At 42.1% G+C, this 22,700-nt stretch overlaps 1 protein-coding gene across 2 annotated transcripts in view; it reads left to right on the top strand.

Moving 5' to 3' along the window:
• Positions 1-17,348, top strand: part of SARNP (SAP domain containing ribonucleoprotein) — a 156,845-nt gene extending 139,497 nt beyond the window's left edge. For both annotated transcript variants that reach the window (XM_073552229.1, XM_073552228.1), the window contains exons 10-11: positions 15,351-15,434; positions 17,168-17,348. In XM_073552229.1, coding sequence (XP_073408330.1) covers positions 15,351-15,434; positions 17,168-17,209 — 126 coding nt within the window. In that variant the 3' untranslated portion in view covers positions 17,210-17,348. The remainder of the gene's footprint in view (positions 1-15,350; positions 15,435-17,167) is intronic.
• Positions 17,349-22,700: the final 5,352 nt, after the last annotated feature.

Below are 22,700 nucleotides of genomic sequence, written 5' to 3'. Positions count from 1 at the left end.
CCCCTTTTATGATTTGGAATATAAGAGGTAACTAATACTTGATATTTTAGGCTATTGATATTGCCTTCCACCTTGCAAATGTTTCACACACCCCCATACTGAATGTAACCCCAGACCATGATCTTTCCACCACCAAATTTAACTGTTTTCTGGGTGTCTTTTGGATCCATACAGGCTCCAGTAGGTCTCCTGCAGTATCTGCGGTGGCTGTGGTGTAATTCTTTTGAAGATTCATCAGAGAATTCCACCTTCTGCCACTCTTCCAGCGTTCATCTGTTTAGCAGGCTGTGGGACTTTGCAAATGCCGCACGGTTTTTTAATTGCCTTTTGTTTAGTGCTGGCTTCTGGGCACTGAGTTGACCATGGAGGCCTTTTCGAGACAGAATCCTACAAACTGTTCTAGTTGACACGGGGACTTTTGGTGACCAGCTCTGCTGCAGTGGAAGAGGGGCTTGCTTTGTATTTTCTAACCAACAAACGTTCCTCCTGAGCAGTTGTCTTGTGGGGTCTGCCGGACCTGGGCTTGTCAAACACATCTCCAGTCTCCTCAAATCTTTTTTTAATTCTTTGTACTTGACGCTGAGACACATTAAAGGTGCCAGCCACCTCTGCAGTGGATCTGGTGTTCAGCCTCTTGATTATACAGGCTTTGGTCGCAGGGTGGATTTTTGGCATGTTGTCAGAGCTCAAGTGAAGGTCAGGGGTACTGGGTTTCTGTTTATGCACACCCACTAATTAACCGATCATTTACTGAGCACAGGTGAGGATGTAAACTAGGATTGGGTGCATTATATGCAAAACACAAGCCGCGGAGACACCATCACATGTTTCTCAACGCAAGCAATGACTAGCCAGGTCTTACCCCGGGAAGGAACAACCACGGGAAGGGAAGGCTCCAATAAAGGAAACCACCTATGCCAAAACATGGTATCCATCCACAGACAGCTGTTTCAGGGTATTGCCCCTCATCAGTGTGTAGTAGGAAACTGGCCAGTAGGAGCAATGCCTAGTAGAAGACTGTGCTTGTGTTTTGCATGTTTTTACATATTTCCCATAAGGGATGGGGGCATTGCTCTAGAATCACTGCATTGAGAAACATGTGATGGTGTCTCCACAGTGTTGGATATTGATCTCCATGAGTTCATTCATCCTCATTTTTCACTGGGTGCATTATATGACCAGGTGACAAAACTTTTGTCTTAACAAAATCTGACCATTCTGTGTCCATAAATGATCAATATTTCTGCACTGATGCCAATTTATTTTCTTAACCTATACCACATTTCGGAGGGTTTCAGCTTTCATAAGAATAGTTTATACAACCAATGGATGAATTTAACGTCGGGTTATAAGTTTCTATTTACAGCATGGATAAGCGACATAACTTCTGGCAGGGAGTGTATTAAGCTGGACGGTGTGTGACTTTAACTTTTATAGGAAGGAGAGTGCTAGAATATTACATTGATTATTGGGCTATTTTTGAAAGATGCCAAGGCTAATATTGAAATAAACATGGATTTATAAAATGCTTATTTTTTATTTCATGAATATACAGTCATTCTGACAGCTGCATCAAGTCTCAAATCTATTTAATGTATGCAAATCGTATTGAGTAATCTAAAGACGGTAATCATCTCCTGTACCTTTAGATTTTATTTGAAGGAGGTTGACCACTTTTATTTTTTTTCGGACTGGAAAGCATGGTGAGGCGCAAGTGTGTAAGTGTAAACAGAGCAACCCAAGTGACTGTAATGTGACCGCAGCCAGACTTCCTTAATTCGACAAGGCTCATGACTGGTGGCACAGAGGTATTGACTTGGTATACACTTCGGCAGGGAAAGAATAGCAACAGGAATTTGAATCACTGCCATTCTTCATATTACTTGGGCCAAAATGACCAAGCTACCTGTTGAGCAGGTCAGAAAGACGATTCAGCTGTCTGTGAAGTCCTTCCTGTGACTGATGATCTGTTCTGCAGTACTTTGGTGCATATTATAGACTAGCTATAATAGGCAGAATAGCTTTTCTTCCCAGGATACATTCTAGGTATTCTTTTTGGATTTTGTAGTATACATGCCCTTGGCGCAAAGTTCATCTGTGAGACCTATGAAAATAACTGATACAGCCTTTCAGCCCTATAAAATGCTGTAGAATAACATGAACCTAAATTGGGTATCGCTGTAATTATACTGACCCAAAGAATAAAGCTGCCTTACTAATTTTTACTACACGCGGAACGGTATTAAAAAAAAGAAAAAAATTGTCTCCCAAAAATCTGAATAGAAAGCTATCAGAAAATGTAATGTGCCCAAAAATGATAGCAATAAAACCGTCTGCTTGTTTTTTGCAGGACAAGCTATAAAATGACTGTCGGCTGAAATATGGAAAAATTATAGCTCTCAAAATATGGTATTTTTTGCAATAACAAGCGTCTTTTAGTGTGTGACAGCAGCAAAACAAAAACCCAATATAAATCTGGTATTGCTGTAATCCCACTGACATGAAGAATAAAGCTGCCTATTCACTTATACTGCACAAGGAACAGCATAAAGAATTAATAAAACCAATTCTTCACATGCTGTTTATTTTTTAATTCTGCCTCCCAAAGATCGCAGTAAGGCTCGGTGCACATTTATCCTGCGCTGAGTGCTTTCATCAGGGTTTTTTGTGATTCACAAAAAAGTCCCCCCCCCCCCCCCCCACCTCAGGTCTGTCATCTGTTAATGGAAATATACGGGCTTCGACGTTACTGGTATAACAAATTCTCTGGAAAAGCTAAATGGTTCCTCACTCCACAAAAGAAATTCAAGATAGTCTCCGCTCCCAAATCCCCACTGTGTCTAAACCACATTTAGCTCCTACATGATTGGCATTTCTGTAGTGATAAGAGCCCGCCTAACTTACGGGTGCGTGTCTCCAGAAGCATGAGCTGGGCATAACGTACTGGTCACTACAACGGGAGTTTGCAATTTTCACTCAGCAACATCCACTACTGCTTGTTTCTGGAAAACGCACATGGAGTCAAAATTGTCACTACACCTGTAGATAAATTCCCAAAGGGTTATACTTTCCAAAATGGGGTCACTTGAGGGGGATTCTGCTCTTCTAGCACTTAGGGGCTCTGTATGGAGTCCGTAAACTATTCTAGGAAATTCTGCATTTCAGGAGGCAAGTAGCTCTCTGTATGGCTATGTATTACTGTACAGCCACATATGGGATATTGCCACGTTCAGTAGAAATTGAGGGACTAATTCTGGTGCCATTTTTTTACCCATTTCCCAGTATGAAAATGAAAAACACAATCTTGGTGGTAAAAATGTAAATTATTTTATCTTCATTGCTCAATGGTATAAAAGTCTGTGACACACCTGTGGCGTCAATATAATCACTGCGCCCCTAGAAGAACCCATTGAAAGGTTATTGAAAGGTTTTGTTTGTAAAAAGGAATCATTTATGGGGGGTTCTACTGTGTTGAGACCTCAGGGGCTCTGCCAATGTAACATATTACCCTCAAGCAAGTGCAGCAAAACCTGCACTGGTGTTTCTTCCCTTCTGAGCTTTGCACTGTGCCTCAAAAGTAGTTTTCAACAACATATGGGCTATTGGTGAACTCAGGAGAAATTGCACAGAAAATTGTGGGGTCCATTTTCTCCTGTTACCCTTGTGAAAATACAAAATTTGGAGCTAAAAAAAAATTTTTGCGGGAATTTTTTTTTTTTTTTTTTATTAACACTATAAACTGTGAAGCACCTGGGCGATCAAGGTGTTAAATACACATCTAGATCGGTTCCCAAAGGGGTCTAGTTTCCAAAATGGTGTCATTTGTGGGGGCTTTCCACTGTTTAGGCACATCAGGGGCTCTCAAAACATGACATGGCATCCACTAATTATTCCAGCAAATTTTCCTTTCAAAAAGTCAAATGGCGCTCCTTCCCTTCCAACCTCTGCTGTGCACCCAAACAGTTGTTTTCCTCCACATATGGGGTATCTGCGCACTCAGGAGAAATTGCACAACAAATTGTATGGTCCATTTTCTTCTGTTACCCTTGCGAAAGTAGAAAAATAGTAAAAAAAAATTGGTCTAAAGAAAAAATTTTGTGAAAGAATGGTAAATGTTTATTTCTCTCACCCATGACAGCACCACGAAGAGAGGGGGTCCGCCTATCAAGGACAGGAACCTACAGATAAAAAGGCGGCACCTCTCCTCCGCCCCCAGTTGGGTTCCCGTGGATCCTGCGGCAGCAGCAGCTTGCCTTTGAAGAGGAACCAGGGCCGTCCCGTTCGCAGTCCTGGCAGCGTGGAGGCTCCTGCCGCGGCGGGGTCGGTGCCTGAAGCTTCCACCGCTGTAGCCGAGGGGCTGTACAGGGTGAGCGGGCGGGAGAGGACCGAGCCGCCGCTCCGGAAAGGAGAATGGGGCTGGGGGACGCTGGTACACGCGGGGGCAGCTCCGCGGTACAGAGGTGTACCAATATGGCGCTGCCCCGGAAATGGAATGATGACTTCTGGGTCCCCGCGGTCGGCGCATTGCGCGCTCCCTTGGGGCACAGCGGGGCAGGCTGGGAGAAGGAGGTGACGTCAGGGCCAGGAGATTGAAAAGAAGAACGCGGGAGCTGCTCCTTGCTGGAAGCGTCCTGTAAAGACGAGGACAGCGACCAGCACGAGGAGCAGCCAATGCAGCAGCCCAGACATCACCATCACCGGCAAAAAGAAAAGGACGGGCGCGAGGGCCGGTCCAGTAGCCACTCCATGCAGCGGAGCAAGTAGACTGAGAGGAGCAAGTCACCTTCTGTGGATCAGCCCGTGAGGGATCCGAATCCACCTCCAGTACCTGCAACCGCGCATAATGGGGTAAGTGATCTACGTGAATGTCCCCCTTTATAATAGACTTCTTTCCCTTATTAGGGAAAGAAGAAAGAAAAAACAAAGAACAGGGAATGCCCCATCTGTAGCAGGCCGCTACCAGTAGTTTGGGATAAAAACCTGTGACTCCTGCATACAGGAAGTTCTTTGTGATGAAACCCCGGATTACGCCTCGGATCTAAGAGTGGTAATCCGATCGGAGTTTCAAAGTGCCCTTTCATCCCTAAGACACAAAGAGAGGGGAAGGAAAAGGGATACAGTTGCAGCTTCCCAGTCAGAGGCCTCGACGTCAGGGGAAGTTACATCACATACTTCAGACACCGACTCGTCATCCTCAGATGAGGAAACAAAAGGTCGTCATTGTTTTCCCCTGGATGAAGTAGACATGTTAGTAAAGGCAGTAAGGTCTACCATGGGGGTAGCAGACCCTCGGCCAGATAGATCAGCCCAGGATATAATGTTCGGGGGACTAGGCCAAAAGAGACGGAGTGTTTCCGCTAAATGAAAATGTACAGGGCCTGATAAAAAAAGAATTGTAGAGACCAGATAGGAAGAACTCCACGGTTCCCTCCCTTAAAAGAAAATACCCTTTTGACGAGGAGGTGTCCACGTCCTGGGACAAAGCCCCGAAGTTAGACGTGGCGGTCGCCAAAGCCTCGAAAAAATTTGCACTCCCCTTTGAGGCTATGGGTACTCTAAAGGATGCATTAGACAAAAAAGCCGATACTTTCCTCAAGGGCACATGGGAATCAGCAGGGGGAAATCTGAGACCAGTGATAGCGGCAACTTGTACCTCCAGAGCCCTCATGGTGTAGGTGGACCAACTAGAGAAGCAGCTAAGGGAGGGTACACCCAGGGAGAAGATCCTGGAATCCATTCCCGTGATAAGGGGAGCTGCGGCCTTCTTATCCGACTCTTGGGCTGATTTGGTAAGGTTGTCATCCAAAACGGCAGCCCTGTCAAACGCAGCCCGAAGAACGCTGTGGCTTAAATGTTGGCCTGGGGACTTAGAGACTAAGATGAAACTATGTGCCATCCCTTGTGAAGGGAAATTCCTATTTGGAGAGACCATTGGATGACATCCTCCAAAAGGCGGGGGATAAAAAGAAGGGATTCCCAAATTTAGGCCCTACAGGCTTTAAAAGGTCCTTTCGAAACAAAAAGTTTTTTCAGAGGAGACCCCCGAGGGAACAGAAATGTGACGATAGAAGGAGAGACAGGGGGTGGTTCTTTGTAACTCGTCCTGAGACAAAAAGCCCTCCAAGTGACTGTTCGCCCAGGGTGGCTAAACTTTTTTTCTCCCAGCCTGGAGGAAAATATCGAATAACCCTTGGTTATTAAATCTGATAGGATCAGGGTTAAGGATAGACTTTCTCTCTCTCCCACCTCAAAAATATGTAGAAACCCTATCATTAAAGACTATACTTTTAGTGGCCCTAACATCCGCTCGCAGAGTGGGCGATATTCAAGCTTTGTCAGCAATACCCCCGTTCACTAAAATCCTAGACGATGGTCATATTAAAACCTGACCCAGCATACCTACCTAAGGTGTCGACACACTTCCATCGGTCCCAAGAAGTGGTCCTTCCTTCCTTCTGCCCAAACCCTAGGATTAGAGGAGAGGAGAAATTTCACACCCTGGATGTGAAGAGGTGCCTAGTTCAGTACTTAGAGGCCACCAAGGTATGTAGGAAGGAAGGGTCTCTCTTTGTGTGTTTCCAGGGACCTCGGAAGGGACTCAAGGCATCCAAGAGTACCCTAGCAAGGTGGATAAGGGATGCAATTGCCCTGGCGTATTGATCCAGCGGGAATACCATCCTGGAGGGTTTAAAAGCTCACTCTACAAGGGCAATGGCGACCTCATGGGCAGAAAGATCAGAGGTATCAATAGAGCTGATCTGTAAGGCGGCCACCTGGTCAACACCTTCTACCTTTTACAGGCACTATCGCTTAGATCTAGCCTCTACGTCTGACCTCACCTTTGGGAGAAGGGTCCTTCAGGCGGTGGTCCCTCCCTAAGCTACCAATCTCTGAAATTCTCTCCGTGGTGCTGTCATGGGTGAGAGAGAATAGCTTAGTTACCGATAACGGTGTTTCTCGGAACCCATGACAGCACCCGCTTAATTCCCCCACTTCACGTGTGCGGTCAGCATGAGTTAATGTGTGCAAAGTGTTTTTGTTAGACACGGTGCTTCTCCATAATATGCAATATTATAATGTTATGTATATACTTTTGTTAACTAACCTGGAGACCCTCTGATGCTCTGTAACCAACTGGGGGCGGAGGAGAGGTGCCGCCTTTTTATCTGTTGGTTCCTGTCCTTGATGAGCGGACCCCCTCTCTCCGTGGTGCTGTCATGTTTTCTGAGAAACACCGTTATCGGTGAGTAACTTAGCTATTTTTTCCTTCCACTTTCCAAAAATTCGTGTGAAGCACCTGAAAGGTTAATAAAATTCTTGAATGTCGTTTTGAGTACCTTGATTGGTGTCACTTTTGGGTATTTTCAGTCATATGGACCTCTCAATGTCACTTCAAATGTGATTTGGTCCCTAAAAAAAAAAAAAAAAGTTTTGCAAATTTTGTTGTAAAAATAAGAAATCGCTGGTCAACTTTTAACTCTTATAACTTTCTAACAAAAAAATTGTTTAAAATAATTAGTTCCCGAGTTATGACCTCATAAAATGACAGTGGTCAGAATTGTAAAAATTGGTTTGGTCAGGAAGGTGAAGGCCGGTTTCTGTGCGAAGGGGTTAAGAGCTTGGTGCTAGTTTAACCTTTATTAAATTTTGAGACCCCTGGATCATGAGAACCATGGCGACGTTGCTGAAACAATGGAAAGGAGCCAGCTGTCTTTTTTTTCTTTTTTTTCTCTTGTGGACAAACCCTGATCACTGAAACAATGTGGTTCTGGGAACTGAGCTTTGCAAAGTAATATTTTTGATGAGCATCTGAAGAACCGTTAAGTGAGATGTAGATATTATTGGTACCATTTTGATCATTTTTTATTTCACTTTGTGAGGTGCGGCTTGGCTTTATAGTTTTAGTTTTTTGATGTTTAAACAAAAAATAACCTTTATTTTTTGAGGGGGGTTAACTTTAATGTGTTCATCGTTTATAAAAACTGACCTGGTAGCACGATTTTCTAGGATAAGGTGGCTATAGCAATATGAAACCTGTGTAGTTATTTATTTCTTTTTTCCGTGTGGTGAAAAAATAAAAATTGAAAATTTTGTTAAGAACAAAATATTTTGTTTGTATCATCATTTTTTTGTCAGTTAAGCTGTGTGAGGGCTTGTTTTTTTCTATGGCAAGCAGACATTTTTATTGATACTATTTTGGAGAGCATACAGCACTTTGATTGCTTTTTGTTGCATTTATATAGCAGTGTGGCGACCACAAAACCGCAGCTCTAATTCTAATTTTTTTTCTCTTTAAGTAGTGTACTGCAGCAGTAAATTAGTTTTATATTTTGATAGATCAGACTTTTACAGCTGCAGTGACACCAGATATGCTTTTTTTATTTCAAACTGAAAAAATGAGGCACTTTGAATTTTTGTATGTTTTTTTTTTTCCCAAGAACCTTTTTTTCATATTTTTTTACTTTATTTTTTATTCCCCGTAGGTGACTTGACACTGTAATCATTTGATTGTTCTATATATAATGCAGCACCTTGTTACAGCAGTATATAGTGAAAATGACGTTCTCCTATGAAGTATTTGAATGTTAGTCCAGCTCAACTGTATTTTAAAATGTATTTCTTTATTGATGAGTTATTTCCAAAAATCTATATTGGTGCAGTAAAAGAAAGATGTATATTTACCAACGCTTTTTGATCATGAAAGGCGTGTTTAACTGGCATTACAAAGAATAGTTTACTCACACTGAATTATATACCATTCTTCAGCCTGAGTTTCACAGGAGGGCTAAGATGGCAGCCATGGAGACCTTAAGTATGCCCCCGACTGCCATGACAACTCATCAGCATCCTGCAATCTTGCGTGCATTGGCAATTTCTTCATTTAAATTCTACTGACCGTGGCAGTAAAAAACGTTAAACCATAAACTCTGGTTGCTTCTGTTCCTGGCAGCTTACAGCTGTATAAAACAGCTGGCTTCTGTCAGCTATAGTGTAACATAGTTTTGAAGGCTGAAGGAAGACCTTATGTCCATCTAGTTCAGCCTATTTTTAGTGCAGCTGTTCTGCATTGTTGATCCTGGGGAAGGAAAAAAACGCACAGAGTAGAAGCCAATTTTTTTCAATAGGGAAAAAAATTCCTTCCCCTAAGCTGGGTCAACCATCTACCTATAATATTATGTTATTCGTAACCTTCTATACTGTTACTCACAAGAAAAGCATCCATTCCTTTCTTAAATTCTTTCAGTGAGTTGGCCATCACCACTTCCTCAGGAAGAGAATTCCAGAGCCTCACTGCTCTTACCGTGAAGAACCCTCTTCTATGCTGGTGCAGAAATTGTCTTTCCTCCAAACGAAGAGAATGCCCCCTTGTTCTTGTCACAGTCCTTGGTACAAACAGTTCATTGGAGAGATCTCTGTATTGCCCTCTGATATACTTGTACATATATATTAGGTCTCCCCTAAGTCTTCTCTTTTCTAGAGTAAATAGACCTCATTTTGATAACCTTTCTGGGTATTGTAGTGAACCAACTCCATTTATCATTTTAGTAGCCCGCCTTTGAACCCGTTCAAGTTCAGTAATGTCTTTCTTGAGCACCGGCGTCCAAAATTGCACACAATACTCCAAGTGTGGTCTGACGAGTGATTTGTACAGAGGGAGAATGATGTTTTCATCTCGTGTCCCCAGACTTCTTCTAATGCATCCCATGACCCTATTTGCTTTGGTGGCAGCTGCCTGACACTGGGCACTCCAATTTAGCTTCTTATTGACTAAGATGCCTAAGTCTTTTTCCATGTCTGATTTCCCCAGCAGTTTCCTATTTAGTAAGTAATTGTAGCATCTGTTTCTCCTTCCCATGTGCATAACCTTACACTTATCTGTGTTAAACCTCATTTGCCATCTTTCAGCCCAATTCTCCAATTTACTCAAATCTGTCTGTAGTTGCAAACTGTCCTCCTTTGTGTTATCTACCTTACATAGTTTTGTATCATCTGCAAATACTGATATTTTACTGTGTAAGCCATCCACTAGATCATTAATAAATAAGTAGGGGGCCCAATGCAGAACCCTGTGGTACCCCACTAGTAAACCAGGCCCAATCTGAGTATGCACCATTAATAACCACTCTTTGTTTTCTATCACTAAGCCAGCTACCTACCCATCTACACACATTTTCCCCTAGCCCAAGCTTTCTTATCTTACTTACCAATCTTTTATGTGGGACAGTGTCAAATGCTTTAGAGAAGTTGAGATAAATGACATCCAATGATTCTCCTTGGTCCATTTGAGAGCTTACATCCTCATAGAAGCTGATCAGGTTAGTTTGACAGGAGCGATCCTTCATAAATCCATGTTGATATGAAGTTAAACATTTATTAACATTGAGATATTCCATAATGGTATCCCTTAGAAACCCTTCAAAAATTTTACCCACAACAGATGTTAAGCTTACCGGCCTATAGTTTCCAGGTTCCCTTTTACACCCCTTTTTGAATATTGGTACCACATTTGCTTGCCGCCAATCAAAAGGAACAGACCCTGTTTCTATAGAGCCTTTAGACCTTTCTATACATGGAGACCATGGTCAACGTCACCACCCGGAATGCCTGGTCAAGTGCTGTGGCCCTGGACGAATGGGGGGATGAGTTGGGTCCATGAGTCAGGGAAGCCTGGTGGCAGCGCTGGTACCGGCCCCCCTCAAATACTCGCCTCTCCCTGTTCCATATTGCTCTGGTCTCTTCAACGTCTTCCCACTCTGTTATGTCTCAGGGCAGAGGGCGCAATAACGTCACTTTAGCGCGTCCTCTGCCAAGCAGTGCAGTGTCAGATGATGCTGAGGTGCTATGTATGTAGCAATATATGGGGCCCATTATACTGTATGGAGCATTACATGGAGCCCATTATACTGTATGGAGCAATATATGGGCCCATTATACTGTATGGAGCAATATATGGGGCCCATTATACTGTATGGAGCAATATATGGGGCCCATTATACTGTATGGAGCAGTATATGGGGCCCATTATACTGTATGGAGCAGTATATGGGGCCCATTATGCTGTATGGAGCAATATATGGGGCCCATTATGCTGTATGGAGCAATATATGGGGTCCATAATGCTGTATGGAGCAATATATGGGGTCCATAATACTGTATGGAGAAATATATGGGGTCCATTATGCTGTATGGAGGACTATGTGGTGCACATAGTACTGTATGGAGTATACTGTCCCATCTAAAATGAAAAGTCAACAGTCTGTGATTGCAGACTTTAGAATCGCCTCAGCGCAAGCTCTGCGCTGTGAGGAATCGCCGGTTTCTGATCTATTGTAGAATTAGAATAGAGATCACTCATGTAAGAAGTGAAATCTTTGGCATTGTACTATACCTATGTTTCTTAACTGTGCATCATGAATCGTGGTATGTGTTAAAGGGGCTCACTGAGACTTTTTCGCCCGGGGCCCACAAAAACCTGCAGCCTTCCCTGATGGGGACTCAATATAGAACTTACTATATTACATCTTGCTTTGGAAATGGATTAAAAGCTATAGACCTTTGACATGAAAAAATGAAACTTCTGTCTGCTGGTGCCTAACTTTAGTGAATAAAATTGCATACACAATTTGTTACCATCTTTTCAGTTAGCCATTAAAAGGTATCAACCACTGAGGGCTCTCAATTCTGAATATTTTTCTAAAATTGTGCAAAGTTCCATTCTGTAATTTTCATTCATTCACTCATTCATTGATTTTTACACAACCTAATATAATGTATTTTATAGTCTGATCTAAGTTTCACTTTTCTTTTGTGAACGCGTCCCTTCCAGTAATATATGATGTATTTGAGGTCTGTGTGTACCTAGACTGCTGCAGTATTCACTAGTTTATATCGGCACAGCTTCTAGCCTGTACTTATTTCCTCTTCATGTTATCTCTTTTTTACAACCTGTTTTCTCTGCCATCACTGAGATACTTTACTTCTGTAAAGGACTTGCCCTCTACAGGAGCTGAAAGCTAGAATATTTCGCAAAACGATTAATTAGAAAGTTTATTGACTTTGCATTTAGGAAGCAGATAGACAACACAAAATATTCTGCCGTACATAGCCTGTAAGGAGCTATGCTGTAACACATACAGTGGTATGTAAAAGTTTGGGCACCCCTGGTGAAAATTACTGTTGTTGTGAACAGTTAAACAAGTTGAAGATGAAATGATCTCTAAAGGCCTAAAGTTAAAGATTATTTTTTCCCCCTAAAATACGAAGGAAATATGTAATCTTGACCATTTTAAGAATTACTGCTATTTTGAGGTGTTTAGGCTCATTATCCATTTGTAGAAGTCATATTCAGTTATTTTACAGATGGTGTTTGTTTGCATCAAGAATTTGTTGAAATTTCGTTGAATCCATTCTTCCCTCTACCCGCGAAATGTTCCCGGTGCCATGGGCTGCAACACAAACCCAAAGCATGATTGATCCACCCCCATGCTTAATAGTTGGTGAGATATTATTTTCCTGAAATTCTGGGCCCTTTTTTCTCCACACGTGCATTTGATCATTCTGGCCAAAGAGTATTTTAACCTTGTCAGTCTGAAGAGCTTGTTTCCAAAATGCATCATGCTTGTTTAGATGTTTTTTTGCATACTTCTGACTCTGAATTTTATGGTGAGGACGCAGGAGGTTTCCTTCTGATGACTATTCCATGAAGGCCATATTTGTGCAGGTGTCTCTGAACAGTAGAGCAATGTACCACAACTACCGAGTCTGCTAAATCTTTGATGGTCTTTTGCAGTCTAGTGGGTGTCCTGATTTACCTCTCGAGCAGCTCTCACTGATGTTTTACTTGGTCGTAAGGCCCTTTTCTTGACCTCCACTGTTCCTGTTAACCTCCATTTCTTAATTACATTTCAAACTGAGGAAAGGGCAACTTGAAAATGCTTTGCTATCTTCTTATAGCCTTCTCCTGCTTTGTGAGCCTCCACCACTAATGATAATAGTGAACAAGCCATAACCCTAACAGGCTAATTAAGGTCTGAAACCTTGGTCAAAGTTATCTGAGAAAACACAATTTTAGGGATGCCCAAACTTTTGCATCAGCCCATTTTTCCTTTTTTGTGATTTTTAAAATAAAAAAACAACCTTTTTTGCCTAAAATACAAAGGAAATGTGTCATCTTTTAAAAACTTTAGACCTTTGAGAGATCGTTTCATCTCCAACTTGCTTAAAAGTTCACAATAAGTCATTTTGACCAGGGGTGCCCAAACGTTTACATGCCACTGTAAGCTTCATGGCTTTTCCATTCAGTAAAAGGACTTCCTGATCATACATGTACCTAACATCAAGAAAATAAAACCAAAATTTACGAAGAAGTGTATGCTACTAGCCAGGGAAATAAAGACACTAAAAACACCAAGCCATCTGACACTTCAGTGTTGGAGGTCACTGTCCCTAGCAGCTGCATGGTGCCCATGGGTGCACTTGAGCATGCCCTAGGGCAGAAACAAACATCGGGAAGAATATAAGAGGGGAAAGGTTTGATAAATGCATGTCCCGCTGGCTTTGGTTATGGGTAATTTGGCTCAGATGGGCTCCTGCAGCCCATGAATCAAAAGCTGTCAATATAGGTCTAAAGATGGAGTGAAGAGCATTGTAAGTGTGTCTCGTGGTGACCCCATCTGGCCTTAGAGGTCAAGTGGCTTGATTCAGAATAGTAAGGTTAAGAAAATATTCAGCAGTGCATGCTGGAAGATGGAGCAGAGACTTACAAGACTTGTGTTCATACACATATAGAAGTGGCAAGCATGGTCTCATCTGTTAACCCCTGCATTTGAGGCGATTACTGTCTTCAAAGACTGGAAATGAGTTATTTTCTTTTTGCTGTTGTGCTACTTTAGCTTAACATTAATTAAAAGACTGTTTTATGTGTTGTCCTAGACACTTGTTAAATTCAACAGAAAATTAGGTGTTTGGCTATTTTTGTCAGTTATGTGACTTATAGTTATAGTTGTATTACACAAATATGCAAACCTCAGTGGTGGGATAAAGTTACACTTAATGCTGAAATCATGTTCCATTTTGTGCTATGATTCTAGTCAAAGAACTCCCGAGAGGTCATGTTTTGAGATTTATTTTTTAATTTTGTGCTGGTAAGCCAAAGTAACTCTGTATTCTGTGTGGGAGCAAAACTCTTATTAAAAACACAAATTGAGTGTACTGTGCTGAGTGGACTTGTGTTTTACTGCGACATTTTCTCCAAGTGGCTTTGGTGATTATTCCCCCCCCCCATTATTATACCAGGTTTTACCGCTATAAACCATTATCACCATACTGTTGTACATATAGGTTATAGTGCAATGATATTGGTGGTAGTAATAGTTTATAAAGTTAAAACATCATCACGAGTTTCTCTTAAACATTTGTGGAGATATTTCCTTTGTGGTGTTCTGTGGCACGTTTTATTAGACTTAAAGCGAACCTGTCACCAGGTTTGGCCTATGCGAGTTATGGCCACCGCCTTTCCCCGACTGATATACATCATTCTATAATGCTGTAGATCAGTGTTCATCAACTCCAGTCCTCAAGAGCCACCAACAGGTCATGTTTTCATGTTTTTCTTAGTATTTCACAGGTGATGGAATTCCTGCCTGTGTAGGTAATGCAATTATCACCTGAGCAATACTAAGGAAATCATGAAAACATCACCTGTTGGTGGCTCTTGAGGACCAATAAGTTTTTATTATACTCCCCTTTGGGGTGGTTCAGTCTGGTGGGTGTTACAGGTCTTGTACGGCACTTCCCATCTTCTTGCGATGCCTCCCTCCTGCTTTGTTCGTGTCGCACTCCTGAGCAGGCGTACTTCTCTGCCCTGTTGAGGCACCAGGAAAGGTCAGAGACCTTCAACAGGGCAGAGAAGTATGCATGCGCAGGAGCGCAAAATGAAGCAAGCAGGAGGGTGACATTGCAAGAAGATGGGAGGTGCCGTACCAAGACTTGCAACACTCATCCGTCTGGACCGCCCCGCAGGTGAGTATAATAAGTTATTTTTCTTACCTTGCAGGTCGGATCGGGGGCTTATGTACAGCATTATGGAATGTTGTAGATAAGCCCTGAAAGGCAGTGGCCGTAAGTCACATCGGCCAAACCTGAGTGTCAGGTTCCCTTTAATTTTGGTAGCGCAATGTATGTTATTGAAACACTCCGTGGTATTTCGGAAAATTTTCACAGTTGTTTAATACTTTACAACTGTCATGCCTTTATTAAAATAACCATTTCATTTTCCATATTACTTGATTTATAGTTTAAGCAAATTTTCCCATTAAGTGTTTTATTTTTTTATTTGTTCTATCCAACAGAGTGAAGATGAAGAGAAACTTAAGAAGAGAAAAGAGCGTTTTGGCATAGTAACTAACTCTGCCTCTGTAACTGAGGATGTTGAGGTAAGCCTCGGTTAGTAAGGAGTTTGAGGGGTTTTTTTGTTTTTTTTTTACAATATGTTTTATGGCTACATTACTATACCACACACCAGACCATAAGAAGCAACAAATTAAAAGAAAAGAAAAAAACATTCTTGCTGGGTTTATAGTTTAGTGACCTTTAGGTAGGATACAGACTCTAATAGAAAAACATCAATACCTCATCAAAGTGTCCAATCACATTGACAGAGAGCGCCCAACTACCAGCCGAGATACTCTGTCATCGTGGGCAAGCCTATCTGCCTCCCAGAGATCACACATTTCAGCCCTTTCTATTTTCCTTTTCTGGCTCTCACAGTTGAACTACAGATGGTGATATTCTGACTCTGTACATATAAGAAACTATTAAAGTTTATATATGTCTACCTGGTTTTCTGATTATCTACCTTGTAGTGTGGTTGGGTTGGCTTAGCATTGACCTTACCTGGACAAATACTTGTGGTCCTATTATGCGAGATGTGCTGTTTAGTATGCAAATATAGGCAATTTAGGGTTTCTGCTTTATTAAAAAAATTTGAAGAACTTCTATAGGAAAAATTAAGGGCGAAACTAAATATTCAATAGTGCCTGGACTTATAAGTACTCCTCATTTCCCCATCAATGTCTTGGAGCACTTGGATTGTGACATTTCTATGGTTGATGAACCTGCTGCAGAACCTCTCCTGAGAACAGGACCCCACCACACACTGCTGTCACTGGAGCTGTGGCTCAAGTTCCCTAATGAGTAGAAATTCTGAACACATCTGACTGCACTAAGGAGCTAAAAGTGGTTGCCCAAGCTTGGGGTTCAAGTCTCCAATCACTTTATGTGGCTGAAGACTTGAGAATCCCCACAGGCCGTGCTGTCAGGATACTGTTACACTGAGAATGGGTGGACCTCAACAATGCAATCTGCATACATCAGGTCACATTCCGACTAGACGTGTCCGGGCTCGTTAGATTTACTTGTATTGATCTATGCCGCACATATCTATTTGGCACATGATTCTATACTTGCGGTCAAGTGCCCGCTCACTCCCACCACCGGAGAATCTTGACAGTGTGCACTGCACGCTGTGAGGATTCTCGGGTTTGCAGTGACAATTTTTTTTGTGAAACTTTGTCTCTGCATGTGTTAATACTTCTAAAATATGTGTCACAATTATTGCAAGCTTATTATTGTCTTTATTGGTTTGTAGTTTTTTTTTGAACAGCACAACACAGCTGGAAATAGTGTGTGATGGCAATGTACCTTATGCATTGGCTTGTAAAACTTGGAATGTGGGGTCAAATATGCACATTTGATGGTTCCTGGTTACCTTACGCAAAAATGGGAGGGCTTCTGTCAGAAGTGTGAACTCTGTGCCACAGAGCCCATGTGCCTCCTAACAGCCTCAGGTGGGGGGAAAGCTGGCCAATTAGCCCCTATCGTGGGTCAAAGGGCACCGTAGTGGGAGCTGCTAAAGTGGGGGATGTTTGAACAGGAAGCAGTATCCATAAAGCGCTCTATTCCAGCTGTGTATTGCCTCCTTCCACTTCTTTACTGTTATTTCAAATGTTCTGTTTGGGTTAATGAAGAAGAGCAGCCACTATTTTTTTTCTATGAACACAGATAACCAGCGCTCACTCTGCAACATCCTAGCAAGGTGAACATTCAACATGTATTCAGGTTTTTGCTCAGATTTCACATTTTTACTACTTTTTGCTTATTATTCCAGGCAAAGAAGAGGAAAAGATCAGAACGGTTTGGCATTGTCTAGCACTCCTACTTCAGCTTAAAGATTGACTTGTTTCTTTGTTTGTGCATCTAAAAAATTATTGTAAAGAATTACTTTCCTTTTTTTTTTACTTTTTAGAATGGGGGGACATGAAAAATTTAATAAACAAAATACGAGATGATTTCTAATCTGGCGTGTCTCATTTAGTGCTTGTGTGTGTACTTAATATGAGTGTGTACCACATAAATAGTTCTATTCAGACTCTTCTACAGTTTAGTGGGACAGTCTTTGCTAGTACAAATCATTTTGATTACTATTAATTACTTCTATATTTGGCCATACAATGACTATTTCTGTACGAACTGATTAAGGTATTTTGTGGCTTTTTCTTCGTTGAGTGTATGATGGAATTCAAGAGGAGGATGTTAACAATACTTTTCTATTTGTGTTGGAAGTAGGCTGGCACTAATTACAAATGGACTTTTTATACATCTGGGAATTCATTGCTTTACAACACTGACCTCATTCAAGCTTTATCCTGCATTCTTCCCCTTCATCCACACACACCCCTAGGCTTAATACTGAATGCTTTATTGCTTCAACTCTCATTTGTCACAACTACAGATTTCTTTCTCCCCGAAGGACTCTGACATTTTCTTCCTAATAAAAAAAAAAAATATGAAACCTAGAAGTTTAATTATGATCTTACTCCATTTAGGAATATTTTTTCATTTCGAAATATAGGACTCTTTAACGGTTTGAATCTGCTGCATTTCTGTCGAGAATAAAGCATTTAAAAACAAAAAATACCTGCATTCGCAGAAATGTTTATAGTGGGACAGTTGGCACCATGAGATAGATTGCCTTTAAACACAACCCTGTATGCCCTGTTAATTGCCAAGAGCAAGAAGAATTTATTCTACAGCTTAAACAAGAACAACTGATATGTGGAGGATGTAGGTTATGGTGGATTCACCTTCTATGCCATGGATGGAGAACGCAGTAAGACAAGGTGAGCACACCATAACCCAGTCTATGATAGCGACGTAGGAGAAGTGCACCATAACCTATATCCTCTACATATCTGGCATTTTTATTAGAAGCCGTAGTTAGGCTATGTTCACACATTGCGTCTTTGCAGCATTTTTTATGCACATTTTCTGCTGAATTTCACAGTATCAGCAAAGTCTAAGGGATTTTTGAAATTTTTTGCACACAGCTTGTTTTTTTCCCTTCTGTTTTGTCGAAGAGTTTAGTTTTTGCTAAATTTAACATGTCACTTCTTTCAGCATTTTTGCAGCGTTTTTTCACCTATTGAAATCATTGGGTAGTGCTAAAAACGCAGGTATCAGGTTTTTCTTTGTTTTTGGTGCCAAAACCTGATGACGTTGAATCAGATTTTTTTTTATGCACTAAACTTTATCCGCATGCACAAGAAGCAAATATACCTTGACAAAAATGCAGTAAAAAAGCAGCAAAACTAAGCAAAGCATGCTTTTTGTAAGCAGCTTAAACTTGGCTTAAAAAAACAAACAATCTGCAAAATCGCAAAGTGTGAACATAGCCTAATATTGTATTGCATATCCAGTTAATTGCCTAAGTGATGTATACCATGATTCAAATTGTCCCATTTATAACAGAATGCTAGTAATAATAATACATTTTATTTCTATAGCGCCGACATATTCCGCAGCACTTTACATTTCAGAGGGGATTTGTACAGACAATAGACATTACAGCATAACAATAATCACATAGATTATAACAAATACCAAGAGGAAAGAGGGCCCTGCTCGCAAGCTTACAGTCTATGAGGAAAGAGGTAGACACGAAAGGTGGGTGGTAACAGTTGCACAGATTGTATGGACCAGCCATAATGTTAAGTGTGTAACAGTACAAACACAGAGGGCTAATGGATGCATAAAGCATGTGGGAACATGATGCGGGGAATCTGGTTATGGTAAAACTTTTGGCTGTGCCACACAGGGATAGATTAGGTTAATGTGTTGAGGTGATAGGCCAGTCTGAATAAATGCGTTTTCAGGGCACGCTTAAAATTGTGGGGATTGGGGACTAATCATATTGACCTGGGAAGTGCATTCCAGAGAATTGGCGCAGCACGTGTAAATTCTTGGTGACGGGAGTGGGAGGTTCTGACTATTGAGGATGCTAACTTCAGGTCATCAGCAGAACGGAGGGCGCGGGTAGGGTGGTATACTGAAACAAGGGAGATGTAGGGTGGTGCTGAGCCATGGAGGGCTTTGTGGGTGAGGGTAATAAGTTTATACTGAATTCTGGAGTGGCTGGGTAGCCAGTGTAATGACTGGCACAAGGTAGAGGCATCGGTGTAACGATTGGTGAGGAATATGATCCTCGCTGCAGCATTCAAGACAAATTGGAGAGGGGAGAGTTTGGTAAGAGGGAGACCGATTAGAAGAGAGTTACCATAGTCGAGACGAGAATGAATAAGAGAAACAGAGTTTTTGCAGAGTCAAAAGTAAGAAAAGGTCGAATTCTAGAAATGTTTTTGAGGTGCATATGACAAGAGCGAGCCAGTGATCGAATGTGGGAGGCAAAGGAAAGCTCGGAATCAAGTATGACCCCAAGACAGTGGGCCTGTTGCTGGGGAGTAATAGTGGAACTACACACAGAAATGGCAATGTAGGGTATAGGTACATTAGTGGAGGGAGGAAACACAAGGAGTTCAGTTTTTGACAGGTTCAGTTTCAGATATAGTGAGGACATGATGTTAGACACAGCGTTTAGACAATCGCCGGTGTTTTCTAGAAAGGCTGGTGTGATGTCAGGAGAAGAAGCGTATAATTGAGTGTCATCAGCATAGAGATGGTACTGGAAACCAAATCTACTGATTGTTTGACCAATAGGGGCAGTGTACAAGGACATGTGCAAGGGGGAGGAAGAAAGAAAAACTTCCTGACAACAAACAGGTCAATAAATAAAACTGCTTTATTTAGGATACAGGGCAAGGACAATACAGATAAAAATTTGTATAAATTGGTAACTTGTCATAAAAAAGGCACCAAAGTCCTCACATGTCACTGAAGCATAACCCAAATGGGGAGGACACAAGGAAAAAAAACACAAGTGTTATATCAGACACACAAGGTGTAATGTGGGAACATAGCCCACTCAGTATAGCAGTGATACCATCAAGATATATAACACAGAGTCATGACACAAAAGAGTGATGTGGGGACACTCAGTATAGCAATGATACCATCAGGATATATTACACAAAGTCATGACATAAAAGATAAATCTGTCCTACATTACCGATTAAGATGTCCGTGCACAGAGACAAGTGAAAGGACCAGGTACCCGCCCCGACGTGCGTTTCGGGAGCCTATCGCAGTGTACAAGGAGAAGAGGAGGGGGCCTAGACACAGCGTTTAGACAATCGCTGGTGTTTTCTAGAAAGGCTGGCGTGATGTCAGGAGAAGTGTATAATTGAGTGTCATCAGCATAGAGATGGTACTGGAAGCCAAATCTACTGATTGTTTGACCAATAGGGGCAGTGTACAAGGAGAAGAGGAGGGGGCCTAGAACCGATCCTTGAGGAACCCCAACAGTAAGGGGAAGGTGAGAGGAGGAGGAACCGGCAAAAGATACAGTAAAGGAGCGGTCAGAGAGATAGGAGAAGAACCATGAGAGAATGGTGTCCTTGAGGCCAATGGAACGGAGCATAGTGAGGAGGAGCTGGTGATCCACAGTGTCAAATGCTGCAGAGGGATCCAAGAGAATTAGCATGGAGTAATGACCATTTGATTTTGCTGTTAGTAGATCATTAGAGACTTTAGTGAGGGCAGTTTCAGTAGAGTGTAAAGAGTGAAAACCGGATTGGAAAGGATCGAGAAGAGAGTTATCAAAGAGATAGCGGATAAGGCGGGAGTGGACCAGGCGTTCCAGGAGTTTAGAGATGAAGGGAAGATTAGAGACAGGTCTATAGTTAGCGGCACAGTTTTGGTCGAGGGATGGTTTTTTTAAGTAGTGGATGTATGATGGCATGCTTAAATGAGGAGGGAAAGATTCCAGAAGAGAGGTTAAATATTTTAGTTAGGTGAGGGGCGACAGCAGGGGAAAGGGACTGGAGGAGATGTGACGGAAATGGGTCACTGGTGCAAGTGGTTGGGTGAGAAGATGCAAGGAGCATGCTTACTACTTTTGTGACGGGTTCAAAATCAGAGTGAGCTAGATGCAGTGGGGGAGGGAGGACAGTGCATGGTATGAGGTGATTGGGAGATAATTTCCTGTCGAATCTGGTCAATTTTTTCTTTGAAGTAATTGGCCAGATCTTCATCTTGGAGCTCCATGGTTGGGGCCTGTACTCTTGGGTTGAGTAGAGAATGAAAAGTGTCAAAGAGACGTTTCGGGTTATTGGACAGTGAGGTGATGAGGGTGTTGAAATAGACTTGTTTGGAGAGGTGAAGGGCAGTGTTGTATGTTCTAAGCATAAGCTTAAAATGGATGAAATCTTCGTGTAGATTGGATTTTCTTCAGACGTTTGGCGCACCTGGAGCACCACTGCAGGAAGCGTGTTTGCACCGTGTGCCAGGGTTGTCGCCGTCTGCGTTGTGGTGTTCTATTTATAGGAGGGGCAAATTCATCCAGGACACTTTGAAGTGTTTCATTGTAATACTTCAATGCAGAATCAGGACATGAGAGGGAGGAGATAGGGGCCAATGAAGACTGCAAGTTCTTAATAAGTTTCTGGGTGTTAATGGCCTGTATGTTTCTATAAATATGGACAGTGGGGGTGACCTTAGCAGCCTGGCAGTTCTTGATAGAGAATGAAAGAAGATTGTGGTCAAAGAGCAGGAGAGGGGAGTTTGCAAAATCATCCACTGCACAAAGCCGAGAGAAGACCAAGTCGAGGGAGTTTCCGTCTTCATGCGTTGGAGAATTAGTAAGCTGCGAAAGGCCAAATGAGGAGGTTAGAGATAAAAGGTTAGTAGCAGATGGTGAGAGGGGAAGAGCAATGGGGATGTTGAAATCTCCCAGGATGAGGGTAGGGATGTCACAGATAAAATGTGGAAGCCAAGTGGCAAAATGATCCAGGAACTGATGGGAGGGGCCGGGAGGACGATACACTACCGCCACTTGCATGGAGAAGGGGGTGTTGAGTCTGACGGCATTGACCTCAAAAAAAGGGAAGATGAGTGAGGGTAGTTGAGGGATAACCTGAAAGGTACATTTTGGTGATAGGAGCAGACCAACGCCTCCACCTGCTCTATTATCTGATCTTGGGGTATGAGAGAAGTGTTGTCCCCCGTATGAAAGAGCAGCGGTAGTGTCTGACTGCTGGATCCAGGTTTCAGTAAGAGCCAGGAGGTTAAGAGAATTAGAAAGGAAAAAGTCACGAATGAAGGAGAGTTTGTTACACACTGAACGAGAATTCCAAAGTGCACAATTAAGAGAGATGGCAGGGAGGGAATATTAATAAGATTAGAGGGGTTTCTGAGTGTAGCAGTTGGGGGGTTTGACTTTCTATAACATGGGGGACCAGGGTTGGGAG

Source organism: Dendrobates tinctorius, unplaced genomic scaffold (assembly GCF_039654945.1).
Source record: "Dendrobates tinctorius isolate UK_male_01 unplaced genomic scaffold, ASM3965494v1 ptg000187l, whole genome shotgun sequence".
Lineage (NCBI taxonomy): Eukaryota > Metazoa > Chordata > Amphibia > Anura > Dendrobatidae > Dendrobates > Dendrobates tinctorius.
This window is presented reverse-complemented; position numbering and strand designations above follow the sequence as displayed.